Consider the following 22,524-nt stretch of genomic DNA (forward strand, 5'->3'; position numbering starts at 1 on the left):
ACCAACAGTATCAGCTATCAGTTACAGAGCAAGTAGCAGTGCATAGCATACGCGCATGATGTGTGATGTGGTGATACTAGCGATAATGAAAAAACATCTAAAAAAAAGTTTTTCCAGAAATTTGAAGAAGCAAAAAAATCGGGCTAACAATAAACCAGAGGAGAAATAACAAATTATAGCAACTATATCAAAATGAAGGGAGAAGAGGCTGTCTACAGTTTTGAAAAGTGACAGAATTTGAATACGTAGAGATACACAAGAGATTAGTAAAGGGAAAGGGGAGCAGAACTAATCAGATCCACGGTGATGTACACCTGTGAAACTTGGATTATGAAACACCAGGAAGAAAGATAGTAGATATCTTGGAAAGAAATGTGATCAGAAAAATTTTCGGAGGAATACAGATGGCAGAGAATATTTGGAGAAGACGAACAAATAAAGAAAAAATGAGGATGCATGAAAAACCAATAATTACGACAAAACACGATTCCAAAGAGCTAAATAGATGGTTTCGTTGCATTATACGAATACCAAAGAATCGAAATGTTAAAACAATACTAAAGGAAGGAGGAATGGAGAAAAATAAGAGGACACCCAAAGAAGAAATAGGAGCAGTAAATCAAGACTTGTCATAAATACAGGTAGGAGATTAGAAAGAAAAAAACAAGGAACCGGAAAAAATTAAGGAAGAAAATAAACAAGTTTTTGGAAAGTAATCTTTTTCCTCAGTCTTTTACCTTGTAATCAAATTGTGCTAAACCATAAACTGTTTTACTTATTTACTCCCTCAGATTAGCATGCTTTCCTTTGTCTTTACAATGTTTCTCTTCTATTCTTCTTTTTGACTCCCCTTATAGTTCGGAATGTTAACAATAGATTGTCTTGTATTTGGCCTTGAGATGACTGGTTCCTACTTTATTGTAGAAGAGAATGGACTGTAAATACCATATGCGCAAAAAATTTCAAATGCTTAACCAATTGTTGAAACGTGTGAACTGAAACCAATTCCACTTTATTTTTCTTACTAAGGAAGTAAAACTTCACTTGTAGGTAAATGGTATATAAATTTATTAAAATTTTATCTAAAATGATCCAAATTGGATAAAAGTGGGTACATCTATAGTACAAAAATCACACAAACGTTTTGGGACCAATCAGTCCATCAGGTGGTAGAAACTTTTGATCCAAAGTAGTTGGAACTAGCTACATAGATAGTTCAAAAGACCTTATTGTTACAATAATTATGCCATTTAAGCTACAACAATGTCGACAATTATTATTTTTCTTCTTTCAGGGGAACCAAAAGGTATCATCAGACCGATTGGAGGCCACCTCTGCACTCTTGTATATAACTTAAAGACTTTATACGGCCTTACTCCAGACGATGTATGGTGGGCCACCAGTGACTTTGGATGGGTTGTTGGACATTCTTTTATGTGTTATGGTCCTCTATGTTACGGAATGACGAGTGTAGTTTATGAAGGAAAACCCACAACTACTCCGGATCCCAGTTCTTACTACAGGTGAGTTGGCTTACAAAAAACATGACCAAATATACAAAATTTCACGCTTTCTTTAAAATAAGCGAGACCATAATATTATCTTTCTCATTCTCATAACAGAGTAGCAATAGCGTCATCATTGTACCATTTCTTGTGTTGTTTTTTACTGTTGTGTGAATTAAACTGTATAAGAATTAAACATATTTAGAGCTAATCAGCTAATTTTTGAGTAGTGGGTAGACACTTTTCTACAATCCCGGTAGATAATCGGTCTACTTCAGGGAACCGAAACTTTGCTTTGCTCTCAATTCCTTATTGAGATAAACCACGTCCTATCCGTTTTTCCTTCTAAGACATAATTACTTTTTTCCTATTCCTCGCTGGTGAAAGGAAACAACGATCATCAGTACCAGCTCAAGGCGCAGAGGAAATGTTTCTGGGTCGGTTTCAAACAGTACCACAAGCACGACTGGGGCAGTTTGACTGGATGTGGTCAAAGTTTTCTCTAGAAGAAATCCTAGTCTAGTTCTATATGTATATTCTCAACAGTAAGACTAAATCAGAAGTTATCAAGACAATTCAGAGTAGAAAGAGGGGTTAGACAAAGATTCGTTTTGTCACCTGACTTATTCAATATTCATGGTGAAATTGATGGTGAACGTTTCATGAGGATGGCTTTAAAAGAATGGATCGATAAAGTTGGCCATAAAATTAATAAAGAAAAGTCTAAAATAATGGTGTAAAGACACATTCAACACTATTCAGCTGAGTTAAACTTGCAAGAATACCAGATAGTCGACAGCTTCAACTATCTCAGATATAGTATACCTAACTAACGATAGCAACTGTGAAGCAGAAGTTCGGAGACGCATTGGTGCCACAAAAAACGATGAGTCACCTAAGATTTAGAAAGATAAAAATCTATCTATCAAAAAATCAAAATGAGATTGGTGAATTTATTTGTATTCTCAATATTTCCAAATGGAGCAGAAACTTGGACTCTTCGCGCCTAAGAACGCCAACAAATTCCTTTGAGATTTGATGTGACAGAAGAAGTATCGGCCGACCGCGCAAAAGATGGAGTGTCAACCTTCAGTTAACCAAATATGTGAAAGTCACAAGACATTAAATCAGGATTATAGGGTGGATGCTCTAATATCCTCCATCCCTTTCGTTGTAGATTTTAATTATGTTTGTCAGATTTTACAAAATTAGATTTTAATCACGTACACACAAACATATTTTTTCAGGATAATAAACGACTACAAAGTTAACGGAATCTTCTCGGTACCTACGGCAATGCGACTTCTAAAGCAGACCGATCCAGAAGGAAAATATGGCATGGAATACGATCTTTCCAGTTTAAGACAACTATGGTTGGCCGGGGAACATTTGGATTACAATACGAAACTGTGGACGGAAAGAATGTTTGGAGCTCCTGTTATAAACCACTGGTGGCAAACAGAGACTGGTTCTGGAATAACAGGAATGTGTGCCGGATTAAAGAACCCTTGCCCTGCTACTGATCTCACTGTTGGACTTCCCTTCCCAGGTTTTAATGGTAAATATATTTTTGGTTTTGTTTAAAAAATATATATTATAAAATATAATTAAATCCTTATTCTCTTTGTAGTAAAAGTATTACGAAAAGATGGCACAGACGCAGATACCAATGAATTGGGACGAGTCGCTATTAAGCTACCATTACCTCCTGGAACCTTATCAACACTGTACAGAGCCGAGGAAAGATTTGTCAAAACATACTTCAGTAAATTCTCAGTAAGTATTTTTACAATAAAATGAATAAATTGTATGTTTTTACATGTAGACCAGGGCGCATCTGTAAAAATATTAGTACATTTGGACGTTGAGAGGTGACTCAAATTTTTTTGCAGAAATTGCTTGAAAATAACTCAAATAATAATATTTGAGTTATCCTCCCTCTCAAAAAGGTCCGGAACATTGTTTAAATAATCAAAATGTCAAAAAATGAAGGAAAAATTCGATTTTTTTCTTCGTTTTTTGATTATAACTTTAAAAGTATTCATTTTCGAGAAAAGTTGTACTAACATAAAAGTTGCGTAATTAAATTTACTACAATATAGAATTGGCTAAAAATTTAAAAAATAGTCACCCTTGTTGCAAAATAGCAATAATTGCGAAAAAATCATACAAAAACAAGTATTCGCATTTTACGTTTTTCAAGCATTTATGCTACACTTAGGACCTTCATGTTTCACCCAAAAAAACTTTATGATACTCTAAAACAATACTGTAAATTTCATTAAGATCGGTTCAATAGATTTTGCAAAATAAATTTTGCAATCCAGCTTTCGCAAAAAAAATTCATTTTTTCAAAATGTTACAGGACTGAAAACAAAGCAGATAGCAAGTTGAAATTTTTTTGCGTATAGAAGTGTACTGTACCTTTCATTTGCAATTTGCAACATTAAAATCGATTAACTACCACGGCGTCAGGAATTTTTTTAAATAAACATTAATTATTGGTGCTACGCGCAGGACAGCGGATAGTTTGTTCTGATTGGGCATTCCAATGACCTTTGATAATGATTGGTACATTTTAATTTTTATTACATTTCGATAAAAATAAATAAATTTGTTTATTTCAAAATAAAAACACATACTCTATCCTTTGATATAACACTTTTTTTAGCAAAAACTTTCTTTGTTCATATATTTTAACTTGGAGAATAAAAGTTTATTATTTTTAAACATATGCAATTGTTTAAACAATATTTCACAAACAATAATAAAATTAGTTTGATTTTTGTGGAATTAAAATATTAAAATACAACAAAATGTAGAGTAAGAAAATAATATATTAGATAAAGATTGGAAGAAATTTTGGTGGAAATCAACTTGTGTGAATCGAACACCGCTGTCCTGCGCGTAGCATCAAAAATTAATGTTTATTTAAAAAATTTCCTGACGCCGCGTGGCAATTAATCGATTTTAATTTTACAAATTGCAAATGAAAGGTACAGTACATTTCTATAAGCAAATAAAATTCAACTTGCTATCTGTTTTTCAGTCCTGCAACATTTTAAAAAAATTAATTTTTTTTGCGAAAGCTGGATTGCAAAATCTATTAAACCGATTTTAATGAAATTGACAGTGTTGTTTTACTATATCATAAAGTTTTTCTGGGTAAAATATGAAGGTCCTAAGTGTAGCATAAATGGTTGAAAAACGTAAAATGCGAATACTTGTTTTTGTATGGTTTTTTTTTCGGAATTATTGCTACTTTGCAACAAGGCTGACTATTTTTTTAATTTTTTACTAATTCTATGTTGTAGGAAATTTAATTACGCAACTTTTATATCAGTAAAACTTTTTTCAGAAATGAATAGTTTTAAAGTTATAACTTTTTTCCTTCATATTTTGACATTTTGATTATTTAAACAATGTTCCGGACCATTTTGAGTGGGAGGATAACTCAAATATTATTATTTGAGTTATTTTTAAGCAATTTCTGCAAAAAAATTTAAGTCGCCTCTCAACGTCCATCTCAAAACAGATGCGCCCTGGACTAATGTGTTCTGATTCTGTTTTGGTGCCGATGCCTTTCCTTTTCTTCTGTGAGACCAATACACTCTTGGACAGTGGTTCTTACAAGTGGGCTGGTTCCACTTAAAGTAGGTTATTCCTGTTCCTGAACCCCGATATGAAGGGAATTTTCCACTAATTCTTTGCAGCGAGTTGCTACTGGCTTTTCATTCAGTGTTTTTTCTTCCCTTTCTTAGATCGGAAAGTTAGCTTTCCCACTCCTAAAAAGGGTGACATTTGGAGTTTCTGAGGCTCTTTTGGAGATTTCGAATCCATTTAGAAGGCCGATAAAACCCCTTTGTCTGAAGGTTTTGCTACTCCCAGACTGTCTATAAATGTATTCTGAACTATCGATGATTACTTATCGTTGGCCTATTCAGGATTAATTTGGGCTCAAAACGTTCCCCATCTTCATCTTCTACGAAGACGATACAGGAATGCGGCTTTGGTATATCTTCCCCCTCCAAAGCCCTGAGAGATGCACTCTCCCAAGGCCTTAGGGATCACCTCCGTTAGGCACCTCGCACTTGTATCATCCTCACAGTTAAGTTCTAGGAAATCCTGTGGATACTCTTCAGGAAGTGAACCTGAGATCCTGCCACCAAGATGCTTTTTTGGACTACCTTAAGCTGATCTACATCCATTTAGACTTCTGAGAATCCTGTTAGTACTGCTGAAACCTTAACAGAAGATGCACATTCACTGAAAGTCACACTCATCATTTTTAGCCTTTTCCCTTTCACTTTCGGGAGGTGTGCTTCAGTCAGACTTAGGACGTTTGGCCTTCTAAGTTTGTTTTTCTTTTGCCATGGCTTCTAGTGGCTTTGACGACATCTCTTTTGCCCTTTCAGTGGCCTTGATTACAGCTCTGTTGGCTTAAGCCACTACAATTGTAGTTAATCTTGACTTGTTTCACAAGGCTGATTTTGGCTTTAAAGATGCCAGATAGCTTTGCAGCCTAATCTCTTCATCTGTCATGAGATCAACATATTCCAATGCTGTTACTTTGACAGACTTTGTGATTCCTTGCCTTTCGGCATTCGGTTTTTCTCTAGAAGTTCCCTGCTCTTTGGCTTAAGGAGCCGTGGTTTTGGGTTTGAAGTAGCTTGATGTTTTGGCCTCGGAAACCATTTGGCCCTGAGTTTTCCTTTTTTTCTTCTTCAACATATTGATCCTACGAGTAGCTAGGGAAAGACTATCACAGAGGGTAAAGTCTAAATACGATGGGGTGCACCTTTTGCCCCAAAGGAACCGTTTGTGACACTTTCGCCTACTGCCTTACAGCCTTCACCACGATGTCTCTTCTTCTTTTTCTTAGGATGAATGTCCATTTAGAACGTTGGCGATCACTCTGGCTATGATGACTTTTTCGATTGCTAAACGGAATAGTTGTGTTGAGGTCTTTCTATACCATGCTCTCAAGTTAGCAAGCCAGGATATTCTTCTTCGTCCTGGGGCCCTTTTTCCTTCAATTTTACCCTGTAAAATGCATTGGAGTAGCTTGTATCTGCTGTACGTATGATGTTTCACATAGCGCTATTAACTCGATGTGACAGCTGAGGATCATTTTATCTCGAAGAATATTTTGTACCACGTTCCTTAAACCCCTATTTTCCTGCTTGCATTAATTTGTTGATTAATATAGATTTACTAATACTTTTAGGGATACTACGACACAATGGACGCCGGATACGTAGATAAAGACGGCCTGATATACGTAACTGCTAGAGCTGATGACGTCATCAATGTCGCTGGACATAGATTATCTACTTTAGCTCTGGAGAATATCATTCTCTCCCATCCCGAAGTGGGAATGGCCTGCGTGATTTCAGTACCGGATGAGATTAAGAGTGAAGTTCCTCTCTGCTTATTTGTTATGAAAGAAGGTAAGTTTCAAAAAGTTTTATCTGTTTAATATGGAGTATTTTGTTGCATTTCCCATAATTTTTTTATTTATCTTTATGTTTCTCCTATCGTCTACACCTCCGAGGCATGGTTGGGGTTTTTTTTTTGGTATGTTGTGTTTTTCCTAGTACTGGAGAAGCAGTCCAACGGCTAAACCCCCAACTTGGAGGACCAGGATTTTATGTCGGGGATTCTTCCCCTCGATTTTATACAATCCCTAAAACCAGGGGGCTGCCACGTCTGCCCTCCATACCGTTGTAAAGACCTTCTTCTCCGCCCTGGATGCCGTTGTGAACTTCATCCGTGACCCTGGACAAGGCATCTTTAGCAGGTACTAGTTTCCCGGGTCAGGAAACATCTAGAATCTGCGGAAGGCAGGGATTGATTCACTTTCCCTGATAAGACTTAGGAGTTTTCTATTACCTGTTACCCTTTTTTGTTTATCTTCCTTGCCTAATACTTAAAAATGTTTTTTATTTTTGCTACTTTGACATATTTGACATAAATTTGTACCGTAGATTCTGATCAAAGTGATGTCAGCGTTTCCAAGGAATTAGTCAGTATGGTCCGAGAAAAATTAGGACCAGTGGCTGCCTTTAAATTAGCAATCCCTACCAGAGGACTTCCCTTAACTAGATCAGGAAAAATCTGTCGAAAATCTTTGGCGGATTTGGCAAGAAATAAACTCAAAAAGGTAAGTGAGATTGCTGTATTATATGTGACTCAAAATTATTTTAAAAGTAGGCTTGCAAGAATTGTTGCAACATGTGTTCAGACGGTTGGAAGAATTTTTAATTGTCCTCTTCAGAGGTGTAAGCATTCATGTATGGAGTTCAGGCATTCATGGTTCATTATCATCAATGGTGTTACAACATTTCGTGAGTCTTTGTCGTGTTTACTATTGCTCATTTTTGTTGATCCTTTGCCTTTATTTTCCATTGTCTCACTACTATTTAGTACAGATCTTCTTTGACTGCATCTTTGCACCTTTTCTAGACAATCCTACTATTCTCCCATCTGGTCTTTCCCAAAACACATTGTTTATGATGCAATTGTCGTTACTGCATATAACATGACCTGTCCAGCTTAGTTTATTAGCCTTTATACAATATCACAGTAGATTTTCCTTTCCCAAGAGAGATTCTAACTCGTTGTTTTGTCTGCACCTCCATTCGCTTGTTAAGCTATATCAGCAAGGGCCATATAGTCCAGAGCGCATCTGTTTTAAGATGGACGTTGAGAGGTGACCCTAATTTTTTTGCAGAAATTGCTTGGAATTAACCCATATAATAATAATTGAGTTATCCTCCCACTCAAAAAGGTCCGGAACATTGTTTAAATAATCAAAATGTCAAAAAATGAAGGAAAAATTCGATTTTTTTCTTCGTTTTTTGATTATAACTTTTAAAGTGTTTACTTCCGAGAAAAGTTGCACTAAAATAAAAGTTGCATAATTAAATTTCTTACAATATAAGATTTTTTAAAATTTTTTCAAATTGTTACCCTTGTTGCAAAATAGCAATAATTGCCATAAAACAAATAAAAAAACAAGTATTCCCATTTTACGTTTTTCAACCATTTCTGCTACACCTTCATATTTCACCCAGAAAAACTTTATGATATTATAAAACAGGACTGTAAATTTAGTTAAGATCGGATCAATAGATTTCGCAATCCAGCTTTCGCAAAAAAAAATTCGTTTTTCAAAATGTTGCGGGACTAAAAATAAAGCAGATAGCAAGTTAATTTTTACAAATAGAAGAATACTGTACCTTTCATTTGCAATTTGCAAAATTAAAATCGCCGTCAGGAATTTTTTTTAAACATTAATTTTTGGTGCTACGCGCAGGACAGTGGTGTTCGATTCACACAAGTTGATTTCCACCAAAATTTCTTCCAATCTTCATCTAATATATAATATTTTCTTATTCTATATTCTGTTGTATGTTCATATTTTAATTCCACAAAAATCAAACTAATTTGATTATTGTTTGTGAAAAATTGTTTAAACAATTACATCTGTTTAAAAATAATACACTTTTATTTTCTAAGTTAAAATATTTATATGAACAAAGAAAGTTTTTTGCTAAAAAAGTGTTATTGAAACTTTCAAAGTATGTATATGAAATTTTCAAAGGACAGAGTATGTGTTTTTATTTTGCAATAATAGTTATTTATGTACCAAATCAGTAAAGTGACTCTTTATCGAACGAGTCTGATATTATGAGCCGAGCGAGCGTAGCGAGCAAGGCGGATAACAGACGAGTTCGATCAAGAGTCTTTACTGACGTGGTGCATACAAAATTTTATCGCCAATCATAAAAAACATTAACACTTACTTAATTACATCCTTCTAATGAAAAAAGAGTGTGTGTACTTTGTACGCACAGAAGTTATACTTCTATTATCATGATTTCAACGAAATAAATATATTTTAAACAGTTTTATCGTATTTATATTTAAATAATATACTAATTTTAACACTTAAAGTAAAATACCAAAAATTAAAAATACCGTTAATAGTTACGTCATTGTTTATGAAGTGTAGCGTGTAGCCTGCCGCAGCGAAGTTGATTTGCCGTGATGGATAGTAGAAAATCTAAATAAATACAAATATTTGCTAACAAATTATCAGCACCTACATATCTATGACCGTCCTATATATAATCGAATTAACAAAACACCATTTCATTTCACGCATTAATACGAAACTTAAAAGATTTAAGAATTCTTTTACTTTTACACAAAATAAAAATTTCGTATAACAGTAATGACAGAAGGCTCTTGCTTGCATGACGGCCGATTTCGATGTTTAATCGATAGTTGTTAGGTATCAATATTGAATACCTAATTACTAAATCTGTAAAGTTTTGATTTATGTTTTATAAATATAATTGCAAAATACTACAGAATTTCATTTTCTGACATAAATTTAATTAATAATAACGTAAATTTTGTACAATATTTTTAATAATTAAAGTAAATAAATTTTAAGGCCACTAAATAAATAATCGATTACTGCCATCGACCACTTACATTCAATCTCGGTTAATTTGATTAATCGCGGCAGGTAAAGTAAAATTCTTCTTTCAGTACAATAAAGTGTTACTTTACTGCCGCAAATGGCGTCAAATGAGTACAATAATGAATGACTTTAGTGACGGTTGGCGATAAACAAACTTATTTATTTATTTCGAAATGTACTAAAAATTAAAATGTATCAATCATTATCAAATGTCATTGGAATGCCCAATCAGAGCGAACGTATCCGCTGTCCTGCGAGTGACACCAAAAATTAATGTTTATTTAAAAAAATTCCTGCCGCCGTGGTAGTTTTTAATTTTGCAAATTGCAAATGAAAGGTATTTTTTTATATGTAAAAAAAATTCAACTTGCTGTCTGCTTAATTTTCAGTGCTGCAACATTTTGAAAAAATGAATTTTTGCGAAAGCTGGATTGCAAAATTTATTTTGCAAAATCTATTAAACCGATCTTAATGAAATTTACAGCATTGTGCCATATCATAAAGTTTTTCTGGGTGAAATATGAAGCTCCTAAGTGTAGTATAAATGGTTGAAAAACGTAAAATGCGAATACTTGTTTTTTTAAGGTTTTTTCGAAATTATCTCTATTTTGCAACAAGGGTGACAATTTTTAAAATTTTCAGTTAATCATATATTGTAGGAAATTTAAATACGCAACTTTTATGTCGGTGCAACTTTTCTCGAAAATTAATACTTTTAAAGTTAAACTCAAACCAAGAAAAAAATCGAATTTTTCCTTCATTTTTTGACATTTTGATTATTTGAACAATGTTCCGGACCTTTTTGAGTGGGTGGATAACTCAAATATTATTATATGAGTTATTTTCAAGCAATTTCTGCAAAAACATATGAGTCACCTCTCAACATCCAAATGTAAGTACTGATATTTTTACAGATGCGCCCTGGTCTAATATATTACTCGAAGGATTTTACCTTTCTACACCAGCAACTTATTTACTTCTTTTTTGTTAGTCTCCGCGTTTTGCTTCCATACGCGACTGCTGGTCGTAGTATGGTCTTATATATCTGGATTTTTGCACCTCGTGAAGCGTTTTTTTATCTCATTAAATATTGTATTGTAAAGAAGGATCTGTTTCCCGCCAGTACTCGCATTTCAACTTCTCGTTTTATACTTTGTCATTGGTGATTGTTGCTCGTAGATATTTAAATTCTTTAACCATCTCGAAGTTTGCCGTATATCGCATTCCAACCGCCCTTTTCTTCTTGTCATATATATCTTCTATTGAGTGAGGCATCTTTTCCATTGCTGTTTTTATTTATTCGTTCCACTGTAATCTAGGACGTCTTCCTTTTCTATTTGGTTTCCATTTCCAAAGCATTCTTGTCTCGTCCATACTTTTTACTTTTTGAGGTGTTTCACATTCTCTGTTCAACTGTATGAAGTGGAATCGTGAACTTTGAACGCGTAGACTGAATTACCTATGAAGATAGAATTCGATATCATCGTTTTTTTGCCTTATCAATCTAATAATTTATTTTCCATTGTATATAGTAGGTAGTTAAACAATCTGGAACTAATATTTCAAATTTCTTATATATTACGAGATATATATTCCTCGTAATACGAGAGATGTCGCTAGATTGCGTCTCAAAAGGTGGGTTCATTGCATCGCGATGGTTTGCCTTAAAAGAGGCAGAATGTTTATATTCCCGTCAGAGTTGTGACTGCATAAACTTCACTGATGATGCATAAGGATGCTGAAATAGTTGCTATATGGAGATGGTAGTCCAACTCTGAATCGAATATAAACAAAACCTGCCTTGAACCCTTTTTTATTTTTTTTCTTATATATTCTTTTCTTTTTCAGATATCTGCAACAGTCGTCGATCCTACTGTTTACAAGGACATTGAGGAGGTACTGAGGAAATACGGATATTGCAACGCAGTAGATTAAAATATGTGAAAAATTAGTTAAAAATTTTTATTTAATATAAAGTATTATTTTTCAAGAGTTGTCTATATACCAAAATTCCTAATTAGTAAATTTGTAAGAAAACTAGTTAAAATATTATTAGAAGTAATAAAGTATAAGTAATTTTAATTTTGATGTTTTTTAGAATACAAATAAAATAGTCTTCTGTCGTTGATAAATTACTGAAGAGAGCAATCAAGTGTTATAGTCCAGAGAAATAAGATTTTTCTCGTGACAGGCCGAAACCAAATTTTTTGAGTAGTATGGACATCTATATTATTAATGACCTATAAGTTTCCTTCAGCCGATTTTGATGATATACATAGTTATAAACAAATGAAGATCAAAAAACGGTAAATTTTCGCTTTTTTCGTCTATAATCAATAAGTTAAGCATTTCCCACATAACAATTTCATGTTCTTAGTAGATTCATAGAACATACTTTTCAGAAAAAGTATATACTGAGAATGTGCGTAATTACCATTGCGAATGTGCAGAGCAGATACTGAGTATATACTACATTACAGTACTTAAACGTTCTATGTATATACTTAGAATGTACTACCGCACTTCTTTTCAGTATATACCAAGAATGTTATTTTTAGAACATTCCAAGGACGTGCTATAAACCTTCTATGTGTATACTTAGAACATACTACCGCACATCTTTTTAGTTTATACCAAGAAGGTACTTTTTAGAATATTCCAAGGAAGTGCTATAAACCTTCTATTTATATACTAAGAACGTACTACAGCACATCTTTGTATGGGAAGAATATTATATTTTTAAGAATATTCTAAGAAAGTGCTATATTGCTTAGAAGTATGTTTTCAGCATCACCTAATCTCATCTTAGGTTCTACTGGTTCTACCAAATATCTATTTACATATTTTAATTGCAAATGAGAATGTAGTTAGTACCTACATTCTACAATATTACTTAAAAAGTAAGTACATATTTATAAATTTTAGTTATTTATATAAATCACTATATAATATTTAGCTAAACTAAACTATGCATAATAAGTAACTAAAATTTATATAATACTTATATGTACTTACCTATTTAAGTAATATTGAGTTATCAAAATAGATTATATGTATTTTGAAGCACCGCAAACAAAATAAACAGATTATGTATGTTCTTTAGTCCTAGTCCTACTACTACATCATTCGCCTTCATCCTTAACACTGCATAGATCGAGATCCATAGATGATACAAGATACAAATAATGAAATAATGCCTGTTTTCTTATTCATATTTTACGGTTTTTTCCTATCCCTGATCCATTCAGGTAAGAATAGAAATGGTCAGAATATGATGGGGGAGGGGGGGGGGGGTTATGAATGTATTGTGGAATAACAAAATCGGTGTTGCCAAACGGAGAGAAATTTCCCTTTTTGCGGGAATTTTCAACATAAAAGGTGATAAAGGGAAAAAGTTAACTCAAAAGGGAATTATTGTTCCAGTCCAAATTGTAAAATATTAAGAAAAAATCAAAATATTTGAAAATAATTCAACATATCTTCTCAGATTTTGTAAACAGGAGGGAAGTTTTTTTTTATAAAAGTGGGAATTTTTAAGGTAAGTTGACGGAAAAAGCTTACTCGACGGTTGGCAACGCCAAAGCCTTTGGTTGTGCAGTTTGGCACGTTTTGGTTCTGCGAAATGGCCTATTGAATTGAATGTACCTAAATTCAAATTCCAAGGATGTAAAAATACTAATGATTCATGATAAACTCGAAATGGTAAAGTCATTTCAATTATGATAACGAATTTTTAATAGTATCTATGTAAACGTTAATACAATTAATGTTTAAACTTTTTTACCCTACAACAATTTTGAAATGAAATTCGTCCAATACTACCTACATACATAAATTTTATTAATTATGTATTCTAAAAAATAACGAAGTTGATAATCTATAAGGCTAATATTATACTTCCTATACATACAAATTATTTTTAAGATATTTTAAAAGTATCTACTTATAAGTATGTGTTAAGAATGTACTTATAAGTATGTGTTAAGAATATTCGATAAAGGTATATTCTAAGAATAAACTTTTACGAATATTCCGAGATCCTACGTACACGAATATACTTAGTATATTCGGTACGAGAATATACTCTGAAGTATATGCAAAGAACATGAAATTTAGAATGTTTTTTAAGGTAGATGCTATGCTTGTACTACACATATACTAAAAAGAATATACTCCGACGAATGTTGGTAGTATATGCTTAGAACATGATGCGAACATCATTGTTATGTGGGTTTAAACAAATTTGAGAGTAAGAAACTCATAAATCGTCTAAAAAATTTCAATATGGCGTTCGCTGAATATGTCTATCTTTATTGGTTGCTTAGAAAATTGCAAAATAAATCATAAATTTTGAGTTTTTATAAATATTCATAACTTATGTAAAAATTAACTTAGAACCTTCATATTACACGAATTGCTGAGACTTCTTGTGCTTAAATTATATTGTAAATTTCAAAGCAATTGGTCAAATAGTTTCAGATATTTAATTTGTTTATCCCAAATTCATTTTTTTTGCAACACTATAAGTCAGAAAATTATGAGGTTACAGTAAGACTTCTGACAGTTTATGGAAGAACATTTATACTATTGACTTAATTAAAAAAAACTGACAAAAAGTAATTTAAAACAGTGTAAAATTATTTTTCCACCTACCTCTACCGAAAGTATACTTTTCCGGACCTGATTGTAGGGAGCAAAGTTGTACTTTTCCTCCCTAGGGAGGAAAAGTAAAAGTGACGTCATGGTATTTCATTCATGAAATATAACTTATTGACGCCCTGTACAATATCTATTTTCTATTACGTAAGTATCTACACATTTTAACGTTTATTTAAAAACACTCTGTATTTTGCAGAATGGTAAAAAACAGTAAATTGTTATTCTGATTTAACAATGTTTACATTAATAATTTGACTTATATTATTGACAGTTGACAGTTATATTGTACCTACTTATTAGTTTTAGTTCTGACAAATTTTGTTGGTTAGTTACATAAATAAATTAAGTAAAAATGAAAAAATGACTTGTTATTTGAGGAAGGTGGAAAAACCATATGTATAACATGGGAGTAAAGTGCCTTTTCCTCCCTTGAATGATTACTGCCCTCCGCTACGCGTCGGACAGTAAACTTCATTCTCGGGAGGAAAAGTAGCACTTTCCTCCCTTGTTATACAAATAGCTATTGCAAAAACACGTCGATTTTTTGGTTATTTATAAACAATTAGAATAACTTTTTTAACCGTTACCCGTAGAAAAATTATTTTTTCATATTTGGAAAGACTGAATTTTTATTCACATTTAGAAAGAAAAACAATTGTCCTAGGACAATTAGGAACGAAGTTAGCCCCCCTTTTTTAATTCACATGTTTTTGCAAAATAATTTTGCAGTATTTAAAATTATTTTTTGTCATTTTTTAAATTAAATTAATAGTATAAATCATCTTCTTTCATAAACTATCCAAAGTATTAGTGTAATTTCATCATTTTCATCAGCGTTGCAAAAAAAAATAATTTGGGATAAACAAAGTAAATACCTTTTAAACTATTTGACTAATTGCTTTAAAATTTAGGGTATGACTTAAGCACCAGAAGTCTCAGCATTCCGTGTAATAAGAACGTTCTAAGTTAATTTTTACATTTGTTATGAATATTTATAAAAACTCAAAATTTATGATTTATTTTGCAATTTTCTAAGCAACCAATAAGGATAGACATATTCAGCTAACGCCATATTGAAGTTTTTTTATAAGATTTATGAGTTTCTCACTCTCAAATTTGTTTAAAATACCTAACTTTTTGGTTATAGACGAAAAAAGCGAAAATTTACCGTTTTTTGATCTTCATTTGTTTAGAACTATGTATATCAGCGTTTCCCAACCGGTGGGTCGCGGGCGAATTTTAGGTGGGTCGCGGCGTGGCTCTTATAGTTGCTGAATAACGTACATATATACCTATTATCATGGGTGAGGGATGAGTCGCTAATATGAAAAAACATCAAAAGGTGGGTCGCCAGACATAAAAGGTTGGGAACCACTGATGTATATCATCAAAATCGGCTGCAGTAAACATATAGGTTATTAATATAGATGTCCATACTACTCAAAAAATTTGGTTTCGGCCTGGAGGGGGTTGTGTCACCAACAAGATATTTTTTTCGTTATTTCTCTGAACTATTAGGTATAGGCCTGATTTCAGCGTACCAAAAAAAGTTTATTAATAGCAAACTGAAAATTTGTTAATAACTTAACGGTGTCTGGTCGGACAAACTTTATTATAAGTACGGGAACACTGGAACAGGGGAAGTTTTAATTGTGGAACAGGTTACAGGTTTCGAACGTCAGACAACGAAAACGCCCCATGTATTTTGTCGGACAGATACAGAACTTCTAATTGATTTATTACCCTTTTATTTATTACCATCATGCAAAAATCAGATTGCTAGTTATCACCAAAATAATTCCTGTCATTTGACATGTTCTACGTGTCGGACTTATTAAAATACCCAATATATTTGTCGGACAAACATTTTTTCATATATTATCAGTGGCGGTTTCTCCATAAGTGCACATGTGCACGAGAACCCCCAAAATTATTTTCACACCAACATTCATATAGGTATGTAATATTTATCATTCTATAAATAACATTTTAATCTAACTATACAGTAATTGAAATTCGAAATAACAGATCCAAGGAGTTTATAAGTATCTAATAGGTAACATTTAATTATTTTTATTCTATTTCAAAGGAGAAAGTTCACGGATGCGAGGCCTTAGACAGAACCCCGCGCTCACCGCTCTCACAGTGGTTCCTATACCAATGACTTTTCATAGGACAAAATACAACTCACCACCGACCCCGCTACCCGCTATAGTCCACAAGTTTAGATGGCCACAGGATCGCAAGTTGGATGTGATCTTATGGCATGATCTTTGGTGTTTTCAACGTGCACGGCACACGTATGTTTAAATTTTGCTTTCATGAAGTTCGAATTTCGGAACTATATTAAGAATGGAAGGATTTGTGGACGTAAATGTTAGCGTGGAATATTTAAAATCAATTAAATTTTCTTCATTATATTTAGAAGAAAAATTAAAAATGCCGAAACCAAATTTGTTAATTAAGAATGTACCAAAGTGCAAACGTCGGGATTATAAATGATTATTTAAAATGGAGATTTGTGTAAAAACTTACAAATTGTGTAGGTGTGAAGCACATATTTGGAGAAGAGGAAGCATAATGAATAAAATAGAAGATACGATTTTAACTATCCAGTTGGAATTCAAGATTGGAATTCTCCAATTATGTACTTGTTACGATGCCAGTGACAACTGCAGAAACAGAACGATGTCTCTCTGCATTGAAACGTATCAAAACTTTCCTTAGAATAGCTATGGGCCAGGATCGAATAACTGCACTCGCAATGTTTTCAATAAAAAAAAATGATTCAATAAATTCCAAATTTTACTGAATTTGTTTGTGAATAATTTATCTAAAAAATAATAGGCGACTGACTTTCGTTACAAAACTTGCTTGTAACATTTAAACACTAAATTATAATTTTAAGTCAATAAAATACATTATTTATTGTAATTTTTAATAAGGTCCTTTGATTTTTTACAATTTGAAGACACTCAAAAACCTTTACCTACGGAAATAGGGTCTCAGGTCTTTTTATATGTTAACATTATGTGTGCACCCCCAATATTTTACACCAGGCGCAGCCACTGTATATTATATAAAAGTTTGCTATTGAATAAACTTAAAAACAACCTGACTATAGACTAGACTAGACACCATTGCGCTATCAACAAATTTTCATCTTGCTATTAATAAACTTTTTTTTTGGTTAACTATTTAGTGGGAAATAAGCCACAATATTAAACATATTAAAGTCAGAATTTGGTATTAGTTTTTTGAAAGTAAATTAAATGTAAGACCAACCTACTTACGATGTCGGGATAGTATCACGAGGTTTTTTCCTGGTTTTCCCTCGTGATTTACTATGGAATCTCTAACGCGAGATTTTTACTGTCGTCGTTGCATTTGTTTGTCTTTTTAAAGACAAATTACATGCTATGATTTTTTTGTGACGGATATTCTTGAGTTGGGATTGATTTCATGTAATCGAATGAACTATCTTTTAGTAAAGTCGTCCCAGGAACGCAACTCATAAATATTGGCGATATCATTTTAAAGTCTTCTACTTTAAAATGTATAATATACGTCTGAATTGCCAATATAAATGAGTCAGATTAAATAAATTATTAGAAGAATTTTTTTACTTAGCAACAACATTTTTGTTTATTTTAGTAGTATTTTGTATTTTGACAACGAAACCCGATTTGGGCTTCGAAAAGTTAATAAAATTATTTTTTCAATTTAATTGTGGCTTATTTCCCACTAAATAGTTAATCATAAAAATGCCACAAGGAAATGGCTTCAAAACAACATTTTTTTGTACGCGGGATCCAGGCCTATTATTAGTAGTGAAGTTTTTCGATGTGTCAAAGATCTGCTTCCTGGCGTGTCTCCGTTATCATCATCATCAACAGCTATTCCATCCATCATCGGATGTCAGCTCCCCTTAGGTTGTCCATTGATTTCTATTCATTGCTTTTGCATTTATTCGTGACCAGCCATTCGCTTGATGTCATCAGTCCATCTTGTTTGAGGTCTGCCTCTACTTCTTTTGCTTGCCCTTGGTCACCATTCGAGAATTTGCTTCGTCCAACGGTCCAATGTCCGCTATGGAAGTTGGCAATTTGCACTTCTCCTTTGTTAATGACTGCTCTTCTTTAACATATATTTCAACCAATACTGAATCTTCTCCGGTAGAGACAGAAACTGAAAACTCAGAAGAAGAATCATAATATTTACCAAATTTTGAACTTTACACAGTGGACCCTCTATGTAAAGCAATGTAATCATGAATGGCGGCACTTTGTATCTCTTAACTACTTCAAACACACATATGGTGACTATTTTCGATTACTAAACTTAAATGGCGCTACATGCACTTCTTCTCTAGTAAAATGTAAACTTTGATCAAGAATTCTTCGATTCGAGAGACCGTCTTCTAGTCCCAGTCTGATACGTCGTGCTACCGTATCATAGACGGGGCAGCATGGCAGGACCGAGCAGACAACTACAGAACTACACACCATTGAGATAGGTGGCCGTGAATAGGACATCACATTATTTCTTCCACCAGGTCACAAGAAGACGCCTTCTTAAAACGAGAGGCATCCTCGAAAGAAACCAGGCACAGAGGATGTTTAGAGAAAAACACCATCTGATCAGAAGATAGCCAGGTGGTTTGCAAACCGGGGTATGAAAGCCTCAAAGAGTACCTACCTACAAAAGATGTCCAGGCATCCAAGGAAAGAAGAATATAGTAACCACATCGGAAGAAGACCAAAGGATATGGTGCAGAGCGGAAAATTGAAGACGCAATTTAATATAAGGTTTGTTCGTAGAACGATCAGTAACCGTTGCAAACAGTCAGACGCAAGCGCGATCGTAGTCTACGAACTCGAACTGTTAACTGCGCAGCGCTAACTGTTAACTGCGCATGCGTCTGATGGTTGGCAACGGTTGCTGATCGACTGGATCGTACTACGAACAAACCTATAATGAAGTGTAAATATTATTACGCAATAAACGTTTTTATTTTTACTTGATTATAAGACTACCTGATGAGGTTTATTATAGACCAAGACATGTTATAGTCTATAGTGTCTTTGCAAGCTTTCACAGTGATTCGTTTCTGAAGAAAAAGAGGTATTTTCAAATACTTTAACAGGTACAAAGTTCAGCGATACATATGTACATAAAATCCAAGCAAGGGACAGAGCAAAATTTTGCAAAAGGCTTGAGAAGACCTTTAACACGGTTTCCCTCTCCAGTAGTAGGAAATAGTGAAAGAGACTTAGAACAAAAACTGGAACAGTGGAGACAAGCTCTGGAGGAAAAAGGTTTAAAACTTAGTAGGACAAAAACAGAGTATTTGGAATGTTCATTTAAAGATGGAGCTACTACAAATAAAATGGTATCTTTGGATGGTGAAATGATTGTGAAAAGCAATAGTTTTAAGTACCTAGGATCGGTATTACAGAGTAATGGAGAAATAGATGGAGATGCATGCAGTAGAATTAGGGCTGGATGGATGAAGTGGAAAGAAGCGAGTGGTGTGTTGTGTGACAGAAAAATTCCAATGAAGCTGAAGGGAAAATTCTATAAAACAGCCATAAGACCGGCTATGATGTACGGAACTGAATGTTGGGCAGTGAAAAAGAAAGAGGAACAACGAATGCATGTGGCGGAAATGAGAATGCTTAGATGGATGAGTGGAGTGACAAAGAAGGATAAAATTAGAAATGAGTATATTAGGGGAAGTCTAGGTGTGGCACCAATTGATGCCAAAATGAGAGAGCATAGGTTAAGATGGTTCGGTCATGTTCAACGTCGAGAAGTTAATCACCCAATACGAAGAATAGCTGAAGTGCAGATTCCTGGAAGGAGTAGGAGAGGAAGACCAAAGAAGACGTGGGGGGAGACGATTAGGAAGGACATGTTGGTAAAGGGGATTAACATTGATATGACTCAAGATAGAATTGTATGGAGAAATGCAATTAGGGAAGCCGACCCCGCATAGGGATAAGGCAAAGAGAATGATGATCCCTCTCCAGTGTGATTGTCATTGAGCTACATGTGTTTACTTACATTACATTACAAAAAGTAGTTCAGGTTCTGGGAGAAGTATGTAGTTAACAAAATATACGCAGCAAACGTGTTAAAGGCTGTAGTACCGTGATGATGATGGTGGTATTGATTGTAAGGGTTTTCTCAATCATAATCCTATAGTCTGGGCATATTATCGGAGAATAGGCCATTTTTGGGAAAAGGTATTTACTAGCAATTTTATTGCTGGAATCGAATCTTATGATTGTATATATTAATACTATAGGTATGCAAAGTCCGCAGATAGTGTGCTACTTTTTTATAACCAAAATGGCGCCCGGAAAACGTGTTTTTTCAATTTTTGCTCTATAACTCCAAAGATTTTAACTTTACACCAAAAACACCCAAATAAAAATTCACCTTAATTAAATTCTGTATAGAGATGTGCTTTTCCCAATTTACTTCGACGAAAATTTTCCCTGGAAAATGCGGGTTTTTCCAACAAAATCTTTAATTTTCAACTAAAATTTTAGATAATTGTTTATCAATAATTAAATAACTTGGTAATATAAAAATCTTTTTGTATAGATTATAATTCCAGAAGCCGATGAAAATTAAATGAACAGTTTAGGAACAATTGAATTGTTAATTAAACATTTTCGGTCGCTATAATAACCACAATAATTACGATACATAAGAATAATTATGATTTTTGTATAAAAAGACACTGTACCTATCTAATCTACTTTACAGAATTAAAATTGGACTACTTAAGCGGCCTCAGGAATATTTTAAAACTATAAACAATTTTTTGGCTTATAAACAAATAGAATATCTCAGGAAATATTAAATTAAATTAAACCATGAAAACGGTATTGGAAAAAAGCGACAGGACACTTCTTTTAAAAGAAAAAACGTTTAATTGTGATGAGTGGTTTCTGAGATACAACCGGTCAAAGTTGACCGGCATTTACGGCAAAGATATAAACAATAGGATCATAATTTTTGATCACCTTTTTATTTCGGTCCTCTTTGCCCACACCAATTTTCATATCTTTAAACTGCTCATAACATATCGCTGGTACCTATGATTAATGTGATTCGTAATACATTTCCAGTGAAAATAATAACTCTTTGATAAGTATTGGCGATTACAATAAAAATAAAATTCATTATAAAAATATTTATAATGAAAAGATTTGGTTCATAATAGATGCCGACGAAAACAATAATTATTTCCCTTTCTCTTTATGTTTCTGTCGACGAAAACAATTATTTCTGAGACCTTTTTACTAATTATAATTTTCGTAAACCCACAAACAGAAATTATGTTTCTTGCCGATACTCCTCAAAAAATTAACTTTTTCGCTAACACTTTATTAGGGATTATAATTTTTACAATCATATAATCGAAAATAATATTTTTCGCGGCGTTCATTTAAAGTTCTACTCTTAACGGCATTTTTCGGAGTTATACTTTTCGTAGGCGGCGGTGATATATTACTAAAATAAAAACTATCGATATTACGAGTGAAAATTGCCAAAAATAGCAAAATTCCAATAAAAAATTATTTTGGAGAAAATGTAATCTCAAAGTTCAAAATCGGTACACGTTAAAAAAATGCATTTTCTCGACTTCCCATAGAGCAATTTTCTCCTTTATTTTTTTGTTCCCAAGTAACTCGAGTAGAGCCATCTAACTAACGCATTATTAAATGTCAAAGTTGCTTTTGTTTTATTATAATAAATTAATTAATTTGTTATAACAAAAAATTTTAATTTGCTTAAATAAAGATTGTTTAAATAATTATACAGATTTCAAATGAGAATATTTGTGTTTTT

At 33.2% G+C, this 22,524-nt stretch overlaps 1 protein-coding gene across 2 annotated transcripts in view; it reads left to right on the forward strand.

The window, feature by feature from the left end:
* LOC114329469 (acyl-CoA synthetase short-chain family member 3, mitochondrial) overlaps positions 1-12,081 on the forward strand; it is a 96,297-nt gene extending 84,216 nt beyond the window's left edge. For both annotated transcript variants that reach the window (XM_028278597.2, XM_028278589.2), the window contains exons 7-12: positions 1,295-1,523; positions 2,753-3,063; positions 3,136-3,281; positions 6,733-6,955; positions 7,493-7,668; positions 11,848-12,081. In XM_028278597.2, coding sequence (XP_028134398.1) covers positions 1,295-1,523; positions 2,753-3,063; positions 3,136-3,281; positions 6,733-6,955; positions 7,493-7,668; positions 11,848-11,934 — 1,172 coding nt within the window. In that variant the 3' untranslated portion in view covers positions 11,935-12,081. The remainder of the gene's footprint in view (positions 1-1,294; positions 1,524-2,752; positions 3,064-3,135; positions 3,282-6,732; positions 6,956-7,492; positions 7,669-11,847) is intronic.
* The last annotated feature ends 10,443 nt before the right edge of the window (positions 12,082-22,524 follow it).

Source organism: Diabrotica virgifera, chromosome 7, assembly GCF_917563875.1.
Source record: "Diabrotica virgifera virgifera chromosome 7, PGI_DIABVI_V3a".
NCBI classification, from domain to species: Eukaryota; Metazoa; Arthropoda; class Insecta; order Coleoptera; family Chrysomelidae; genus Diabrotica; species Diabrotica virgifera.